This window comes from Penaeus chinensis, chromosome 3, assembly GCF_019202785.1.
Source record: "Penaeus chinensis breed Huanghai No. 1 chromosome 3, ASM1920278v2, whole genome shotgun sequence".
NCBI classification, from domain to species: domain Eukaryota; kingdom Metazoa; phylum Arthropoda; class Malacostraca; order Decapoda; family Penaeidae; genus Penaeus; species Penaeus chinensis.
The window spans coordinates 509,933-519,932 of record NC_061821.1 but is presented as its reverse complement, the minus strand read 5'-3'; the positions used below and the strand labels follow the sequence as shown (position 1 = coordinate 519,932).

The 10,000-nt window shown below is 37.3% G+C and overlaps 3 protein-coding genes across 5 annotated transcripts in view; 1 reads left to right on the top strand and 2 right to left on the bottom strand.

Annotated features, from left to right (window-relative positions):
- The window catches only part of LOC125041911, a 47,198-nt gene extending 47,009 nt beyond the window's left edge, over nucleotides 1-189 (bottom strand). Inside the window, exon 1 of the mRNA XM_047637317.1 lies at nucleotides 61-189. The gene's annotated coding sequence lies outside the window, so the exon portion shown is untranslated. The remainder of the gene's footprint in view (nucleotides 1-60) is intronic.
- Nucleotides 1-7,323, bottom strand: part of LOC125041904 — an 8,270-nt gene extending 947 nt beyond the window's left edge. The window contains exons 1-4 of the mRNA XM_047637294.1: nucleotides 7,047-7,323; nucleotides 1,498-2,178; nucleotides 1,234-1,329; nucleotides 1-1,062 (exon numbers count right to left, since the gene is read on the bottom strand). The exon at nucleotides 1-1,062 is cut by the window's left edge and continues 947 nt beyond it. Of these exons, the coding sequence (XP_047493250.1) occupies nucleotides 403-1,062; nucleotides 1,234-1,329; nucleotides 1,498-2,166 (1,425 nt within the window). The 5' untranslated portion in view covers nucleotides 2,167-2,178; nucleotides 7,047-7,323 and the 3' untranslated portion in view covers nucleotides 1-402. The remainder of the gene's footprint in view (nucleotides 1,063-1,233; nucleotides 1,330-1,497; nucleotides 2,179-7,046) is intronic.
- A 1,399-nt stretch (nucleotides 7,324-8,722) lies between these two features.
- Nucleotides 8,723-10,000, top strand: part of LOC125040080 — a 12,365-nt gene continuing 11,087 nt past the window's right edge. Inside the window, exon 1 of one of the 3 annotated variants that reach the window (XM_047634562.1) lies at nucleotides 8,723-9,163. Coding sequence is in view for 2 of the 3 variants with exons in the window: in XM_047634540.1 (XP_047490496.1) it covers nucleotides 9,910-10,000 (91 nt within the window). In the remaining variant the exon portion in view is untranslated. Of the gene's footprint in view, nucleotides 9,164-9,628; nucleotides 9,770-9,794 lie in introns of those variants that run through there. The other 2 variants (XM_047634550.1, XM_047634540.1) reach the window with 2 other exon arrangements.

The window sequence follows — 10,000 nt, the reverse complement described above, 5'->3', positions numbered from 1 at the left end:
TCCATGATTATTACTTTTTTATGGAACTAACAACTATTTTTGACAAACTTGGTAGCTTACATAGAATTTCCCCCAAACTTGATGAATGCCCACAGATCGCCCTTTGCTCCCCCACGGATCTGTAAGAAATTCACAAAGAACAACTATATGCAAAATACATGAAATTAGAAATATTAAACAATGCAGTAAATTGTGCTGAGAAAAAAAAAAAAAATATTTAGGATTACTATAGAAAGGTTAAGACAATATATTTAAAAATAATCAGTAATAAAGATAATTACACTAAAATCACCAACTTTTCTTCTCTTCTGATATGCGTGCTAAGTACCCATTGAATCAACACATTTTATAAAATCAATAATTAGGCATGTATATAAATGTGTTCACAATATATATTTTTTGTTACCAACACCAACTCTTAAATGAAAAACCTTGTTCAAAAGGTTTTTCCGGCAACAAAACTTCCTTGATCTGGGACTCGGCCTTTATATTTGTCAATTTCCCCGTAAAATTGCTGAAGTCAACTTCCCTGTCGCAACTTTGGAAGAAGCTGTCAAGGGCTTCAAGATCCTCTGTCTCAGACGTCAGGGCCAACTTTCCGCTCTGTATGTCCGCCTTCTCCCACGCCAAGGGAAGCAACTCGACCTTCTCTAAGAGAGGAAAAGCGTCTGACAATGCCCTATGCAGCCCGTCGAGATTTCTTGAAGACAGGAAGGTTGGGATCCCCGTCAGGATGCCCTTCACACAGGCTGAAGTAGGAGCCACGTTGTGTAGGTTATAGATTGCGCTGTTTGTCGGAATCAAAGTTTTTGCATTGCTCCGACCACTGAACTCGATTGATTTGAATGTCGTAGCTATGTGATCTCTAACCGTCGTGTTCTTTACTGTCATGATAAAGATATTATTATATGTTTGCTCTATACACTTAATGTTGTCCTCTCCAAAAGCTCGGCAAACATCTCTAAGAAAGAATGTACCCGAGGACAGCTGAAGTATTAAGCCTCTTTCAAACATGTCTGGATCTTCAGCCAAAACCTCTCTCAATGATTTCAGTGTCAGATTCTGTAGAGGGTAAAACAAATCGATTTTAAGCCACATATACACACACAAAAAGTTCAATATATCTCCTTCCCAACCAAACCGATATTTGGTTTTGGTTTTATATCGCATTGCTAAAGATATGAAAACGGCAGATAAGTACTCTTCATATGAAGTCAAATTCATTCCACCTACCCTCTGAGTCAGCCTTTTCCAATTCAAGGAATTTTTTTCTGGTTTTGAAGCCGCCATGATGTTCAACCGCTGGAGCGCCGAGATGGAGAAATGGATCTGGAAAAGGAATTACCCCTCATTCCTCACAGGCTTTAAGATTCAGCTTTGAAAAACGATTTTTTTCCCAATGGGATTTGTATCACAGTGTAAAGTTTTACATAGTTTCATCAAGAGCAGAAAAAAAGGAATCTTCAGCAATATCTTCTACAATAAAATCATGCCCACCTTTTCCATCTTCCTGGTGTGTTTGGCCTCTAGGCATTTGGTCAGTCGAATCATCCGTTCCTTATGGTTCTGGTACCAAACTTCTAAAGTCTGCCGAGACCTGGCAGCTCTGTCCTTCCTGTTCTCTGCTGCAGAGTCTTCGGAATCCTCGCTCTCCTCAGATTCTTCGGAATCCTCTCTCTCCTCAGATTCTTCAGCCAAGCCTAGCAAGACGCTTTCTAGATCAGGAGTCTTTTCTTCCTTTCTTTCAAGGAAAGCTTCCAGTGTTTCTTGTTCCTTCTGAAGGTCTTCCATCAGGTCTCCGTGAACCTTCAGAATTCGCTGGACGGCGGCTTTTAATTCGTCGCCCTTCCTGATCAGGGAGAACGTGTGCAAGCGACGGAGTTTCAGCTGAACTACGGCGTCCTCCTCCTCTCTCTGGAAGGTGCTGACGGCCTCCTTCAAGGAAAGGACCTCGCACAGGTCGTTGGGGTGATCCACTACAGTACACTCCCGGCAGAGCCAGGTTCTGCACGTAGCACACCAGAAGAACCGGAAGCCACCGTGAGCTGAACAAAAGCCTGCATGAAGCAAGGGTTTCACTTCACCTGCGGATTGCACAAGGGGAAGCTGCTCGCCCGACGTAGTGCTCAGGCCTACCTCCGGCCAAGCTTTCGACGCTGCCTCCATTCGCGAGTGGCACTGGCGGAAGAGGTGCACGTCAGGGTCGATTTAGTGTATAAATATATTATGTTTGTAAAACATACACACACATATTTATATACTCTATTTAAGCTGTGTTGGTTGTAAATGTAAATGGTTTGACCAAAGATAACAAGGCAGAATTGCTAACCCCACCAATATGTTTATAAACATATGTTTGTTCTGAAAAAAAAAAAAAAAAAAAAAAAAATGTGATCACAACTAAATGGGGAAGTCGTGGGAGGAGTGAGCAGTGTCTGGCATCACCAGCCTTCTTCACTGGGTCCTGCAAGTAGAACAATGAAGGGAAGTACAGGAAAACACGAATATGCCGAAGGCCGTTTCGCATTTACTGCTTCATCAGGGCATAGAGAACAAAAGATACATAGAGGTATATATATATGTACTAGGCGGTCAGGTCACGTCGGTGATCAGGTGAGCGACGACCTTGCCTAGTTCATGGCTCACCATCGTGGTGTTGAAGTTGTTAGTAGAGTGTATGTATGCCGCTTCTACCATCTCTCTTTGTCGTGGGGGCAGGCCCTGCTTTATGATGGAGGCCTGGGACCACTTAGGGAGATGGCCGTCGGTGTCGACGTGAACAACGAAGGCGTTCCTCGTGTCATGTCGTCGGAGGGCGCTGCGGTGTTGGCTGATTCGTTGTTCGTGGAGGCCTCGTCCTGTCTCACCTATGTAAACTTTATCACAGCCGCCGCAAGGTATGCTGTACACCTGGCTAAGAGGTCTGACCTCTTTTCCCTTACGATGTCCCCGATCTTCCAGCCAGAAGTGGTAGCTATCTTCATCGTATGGCCCAACAGGGTCTCCAGGTGTTGCGTCAGCTATGAGTGTGGGATGATGATCCTGTGTGTTTTGTTCTGTGTGGCGTCCCCTCTTGACCTGGACATGATCTTTTCTGCCTTGCGTCGGAGGTGGGCGAGCAAGGCGCGAGGGTAACGGAGGCGTTGGAAGGTGTTGTTGACGCGTTTCATTTCCTCCTCCAGGTATTCCGGGCTGCAGATTCTAATTGCTCGGAGGAAGAAGCCTGTGACCACGCCTTCTTTAGTTCTATTGCTGTGGGCGGAGAAATAATGTATAAAATCATCTTTATTCGTTGGTTTTCTGTACACAGAGAATACCGGGCCGTCAGGTCTCCCATGGATTACAGTGTCGAGGAAAGGTAGCTGTTCGTTTCTCTCCTCTTCTGTGGTGAATTGTATGGATGGCTGCACCGTGTTTAGTCTGTGGAGACTACAGCGAGGATGTCGTCTACATATCGAAGCCAAACTACATTCTTCCCCGCGATGTTCCGGTAGTGGTCAGCCTCGAGGGTTTCCATGAACAGCTGGTCGAGGACTGCTGAAAGAGGTGAGCCCATCGCAAGTCCTTGGATTAGCTCGTACTCACGTCCTCGGAATTCGAACGGTTCAAACTCCACGCAGAGGCGGATGAGTGCGACGAAATCATCCCTCGGCAGCGGTAGTTCATCCTCGTCCATTCCTGCCAGCGTTCATTTTGCAGTTTCGATGGTCCCGTCAAACGGTACGTTCGTAAAGAGAGACTTGACGCCGAAGCTAATAAGCTTTTTGCATCTCCTCCCGACGCTTTGCAGTTTTGTCATCATATCGGCGGTGTTTATAGATGACAACCGCTGATGGAATTTAAGGCGCTCGAGAGAGGTGCTGCGAACTTTTTGGCTAGCCGGTTTGGGGCACTCCCGGTCCCGTTGGTGATGGGTCTCACGGGGTTTCCTTCTTTGTGGGTTTTGATGTTCCCACGGATCGTCGGCGTGCGTGGTGTTTCCTCGAGCAGGTACAGCAAAACTTTCCCCTTCTCCGAACATCTGAGGATCTTCCTTGGTGCTCTGTTGAACTCTAGGGACCTCCCTCCGCGTTTCCTGTCCTAGCTTTCCTGTAAGTATAGGCGTCCGAGAGCAGTACTTCCATTTTAATGACATAGCATTATCAATCATAACTACACCGCCACCCTTATCGGCCGGAGCAATGACGATGGAGTCGTCTCTGCCGAGTTCCTGTAGGGCCTTAATGTCCCTAGCAGGAATGGCAGGCTCACGTCCTCTGGCGCTGGCGACTGCACAAGTCACAACTCCCTGCAGGAACCCTCTCTCAATTGCCGAGAGATTTCTACGGTAGTTGGACTCGAAGAAATCAGCAGTAAATGCGGAAAGGCCTTCGGCATATCCGTGTGTTTTCCTGTAGTTCCCTTCATTGTTCTACTTGCAATTTGTTCAACATGAATTTCACTGGGTCCTACTCCTCCCTCTCAGGTCAGAAGCAGCGCCGGTTCGGAAATCTTATACATACATAAATATATATACATATATATACATATATATGTATATTTATATTCGTATGTATATTCACATATATATGAATATATATGAATATACATATACATATATATATATATATATATAAATATTTACATATATAAATATATCTTTATATAAATATCTATCTATCAATCTATCTCTATATATAAATATATATATTCATATATATATATATACACACACATATATATGAATACCATATATATGATTATATATATGTATATATATACATATATATATATAATATATATATATAAATATTATGTATATATACATATATATATTGTATATTTATATATGTATATTATATATATACATATACATATATATATATGTATATAAATATATGAATATTATATAAATTTATATAATATATTTACATATATATATGAATATATGAATATATATATATATATATATATATATATATATATATATATAATGTATGAATGAGAATGAATACCTTCACAATGCAAGAGATGTATTTGTTTTGATTCTATCTTCGTCAGAAATATATGGATAATCGAAACCGTCTAATAAATCTCTTTTATTGTAAAGATATTCATTCTCATTCATACATTTTCTACATTTGTAGAAAATGTATATGATTATATTTATATATATGAATATGGTTCATATATATATATATATGAATATATATATATGAATATATATATATATATATGAATATATATATATATATATATATATATATATATATATGAATATATATATACACACACATATGAATGTTTATACATATTATATATTTATATATATTATATATTATATATACATATATATGTATATATATATATATATTATATATGTGTATATATATTATATATATTATGTTTGTATATAAATACATGTGTATATATATATATATATATATATATATATATATATATATACACACACACACACACACATGAATATGTGAATATATATATGTATATATATACATGTGTGTATATATATATAAATATATATATATTAATATCTATATAATATATGAATATATATATATAATATATATAATATATACATAATATATATATAATATATATATTTATATATATATGAAAAAATATAAATATATATATAAATAAATATAAGTATATATATATATATATATATATATATATATATATATGACACAAACACAAACACAGTAACGTGTACACAAAGATGAAAAGCAAAACAGCCACAGTAAGAAATGAAAATAAATCGTGATGTTTCGAACTCTTCACGAGTTCCTTTTCAGGCGTATGATAAACCGGAATTTCGGTTTATTATTCGTCTGAAGAGGAACTCTTCACGATTTATTTTTACTTCTTACTGTGACTGTTTTCCTTTTCATGTGTGTGTGTGTGTGTATATGTGTGTGTGTGTGTGTGTGTGTGTGTGTGTGTGTGTGTGTGTGTGTGTGTGTGTGTGTGTGTGTGTGTGTGTGTGTGTGTGAATATATATATATATATATATATATATATATATATATATATATATATATATATATATGTGTGTGTGTGTGTGTGTGTGTGTGTGAATATGGTAGAAAAACTCACGATGTAAAACTCCATTTTTCATTAATCTAGTTTTACATTGTGGGTTTTTCTACATAGTATCAACACGGGAGAGTGTTTTACCATTCATATATGAATATATATAATATATAAATATTCATATATATGAATATATATATCATATATATATATACACACATATATATGTATATATATATGTATATGTATATATATATGTACACACACACACACACACACACACACACACACACACACACACACACACACACACTGAAAATTTTGTAGACCAGGCCCCAAAAAGGGAGTTTAAAGGAGCGAAACCCCTATATGACCAGGAAGCCAATGAGTACATTGTACTTACCCTAGTTTTACCGATATTTCTCGAAATCCCCCCCCCCCCCACCTAAATTCCCTGATAAGCCCTCCCCAACTATCGGGACCGATATCGTACCTGTTTGCGAAGGAACTGGGCGTCTTCTCCACATTTACCATATAAATATATTTATGTATATATACATACATATATATAAACATACATACTTCCATACATATATATATATACATACATATATATACTTATATACATACATAAATATGGTAAATTTATATATGTATACACATATATATGGTAAATTTATATATATATATAAATATGGTAAATTTATATATATATATATAAATATGGTAAATTTATATATATAAATATGGTAAATTTATATATATAAATATGGTAAATTTATATTTACACACACACACACACACACACACACACACACACACCCACACACACACACACACACACACACACACACACACACACCCCCACCCCCACACCCCCACACCCCCACACACCCACCCACCCGCACCCGCACCCGCACCCGCACCCGCACCCGCACCCGCACCCGCACCCGCACCCGCACCCGCACACGAACACGCACGCACACACACACACAGAAATCAACACGTACGTAACGAACTGGACGATATTGGAGAGAAGCGGACGAGAGATGAAGATAATGCAAATGGAAAACTTGGACCTGAACCCTCTCTGGTGAACAACGCAATAGGCACTGGGCGAATCAATGGCTCAGTTACCAACTTAGTTTTTCGCGTCTGCTTGAATTTCACTTAATTTATATCGGTGACGTTTAAACAACTACGATGGAATACGGAGGGAGAGAAGGTATTTTTGCTCGCTTGTCACCAGATTGTTATTTGAATTGACAAGACAATGTGAAATATCAAGACAGTCTCGGAATATAGCTAAACTGGCACCTGAAACGCGTACGTGAACGAATCCTGTACAGTTATACGTGTACTCTTTTAACTGTAAGATAAACAACCCTCAGTTGTGCCACGTAGATCTTTCTCAATACATAGAGTTAAGCGCAGCAACTCTGTGTTTTACTGATCCCCACAATGAGTCAAATACGCACTGATCAGTCAAACTTGCTTAAATCCCAAGGCCGCCGGGGAAAATTAATAAAAAATGGGAAAAATGTTGTTCTCATTTTTTTATATTTTCGTGAAATGTCTCAGCACATAGATGGCTCTGCTAGTCCGCTAGTGCTTAGCCACAAAGGAGTCAATTAGTAGACCCTTTGACCTTACCTGATTTCACCTTTCGTTGAATTGGCGAAAAAAAGGGTATTTTTTACCAGTTCTGTGAATATCATTGGTGTTATTTTTCTTATAAACATTATAATTACTAAAATGTTATAAACATTAGTAACAGCAAAATTAGATAATGTAATATATTTTCGTAAATCAAGGAAAATGGTAAACGTGCGAGACAGGCAGTACTCTTAATTACAGCCATCTATGTTGTTAAACAATTAAACAAGTAAACACACTGTGGGCATGGCATGCACGTACAAGCCATGCCCACTGATACACGCAGGGAAGATGAGTTCTGTCATATCAACTGAATATATATATATATATATATATGTATGTATATATATATGTATGTATATATATGTATATATGTATATATATGTATATATATGTATATATATGTATATATATGTATATATATGTATATATATATGTGTATATATGTATATATATGTATATATATGTATATATATGTATATATATATGTACATATATATGTATGTATATATATGTATATATATGTATATATATGTATATATATGTATATATATGTATATATATGTACATATATATGTATATATATTCATATTATATATATTCATATTATAGATATATTCATATATATATGAATATATAAATATGAATACAAATATATGAATATATAAATATGAATACAAATATATTAATATATATATATATGAATATATATACATATATATGAATATATATACATATATATGAATATATATATATATATTCATACATATATATATGAATATATATACATATATATGAATATATATATATATATGAATATATATATATGTATAAATGAATATATATATGAATATATATATATATATATATATATATATGAAGTACTTTGCCGAGTAGCAGACATCTCGTTTTTCCCCAAAGGCGTCGTGCACGGAGCGAAAAAAAAAATAAAAAGGATCCTTCCCATCCATCTCCAGCGCTCGTAATTCCTTCACAAACCGTTGTTTTAAAGTTAAATTGGAGGCAGTAGAGAGATGGCGGGCGAAGTGGACGATCCACGTCCACCGACAAGGCCTCATCAGACGGACTTGTCTTTCTCTTCACGACCAAGGTTCATGTTGGTTCGGATACTATTGCAAAGCCTTGTCTTTTTTCCTGTTATTTTCGCAAATGTTTTTTAGATGTCTCACACGCCAGCACTCTTGTCATTCATACTTCAGGACTTTTTTTGTAACATTGTGGTCCATACAAACGACGAAAAAGGAGGCCCCCTAATGCGTGTGTCTATCTGTCCAGTGTACATACATACACCTAAACACACACACAGTATTCCTGTGCATCTTTGTGTACAAATTATAAGGACATATTTGCACACTAAACCCCCTTCATCCGAAATAACGCCGCAGAAGCAGCCGCCGCGGCGCGCCTAGGCGGAAGAATCTCAGGCAGTCAACACCAGGCTTCCCTCAAGGTGAGTACGCACGACCGCCGGCCTCGATATCATGAAAACAAATTTTTTGTACTATTTTTTAATGCCTGTTAACGAGGATATCAAATCGTGTGATTAATTTTCTTCTTGTATGATACTTGTATAGAAGTGTATTTCTGATGCCTTGTTCTTTTTTAGTTAGAATGACATTGTGTGATGCTGAAATCTTTCCGTGAGTCTGTACGACAACTGCGTGGCAGTGTCCATCGCTTTCTGAGATTAGATATATAGAGAAAAAATAGAACGAACGAAAATGATCCTTTGGTTCAACGTCAGTTTCATTATCATTATGGCAGATGTATTTGAACATGCGTTATATTTCTATCCATTTCTATTCAAGAGGTGTGACATTACCTTCATCATTCTCACCAACCGTCGCTCGGAAGCCCTGCCAGACGCACGAGAGTTCTGTCAAATTCGTATCACGTGTTACGATAAGCAAGTCTTTTATTATCATCGTTGTTGAAGATACACAAAGCTCTGTTGAAGAAAGTAAATAATTCCAGCTAATTGCCCCTTAAAGAAATCGGAGAGCGATCGTATTCGCTTGAATTCTCCATGAAACAATTGCGTGGGGCAAGTTCTCTTGTACGTGAATATCGTAATCAAAATCCGGTAGAGTGATTCAGAAATCCGTCACGAATCCTGGTTTTGTGGTTCTTATCAGCGTTATCATGCCCCCGAGCACGATAACAACAGCCTCGGTGACTGCATGCCGATAACTGACAATGTGTTGCAACTATAAGACCCTGTCTACTTACACCTTGACATTAATTATCTATAAAAATAATGTGAATGATTTAGTTTCCCCTTTATTCT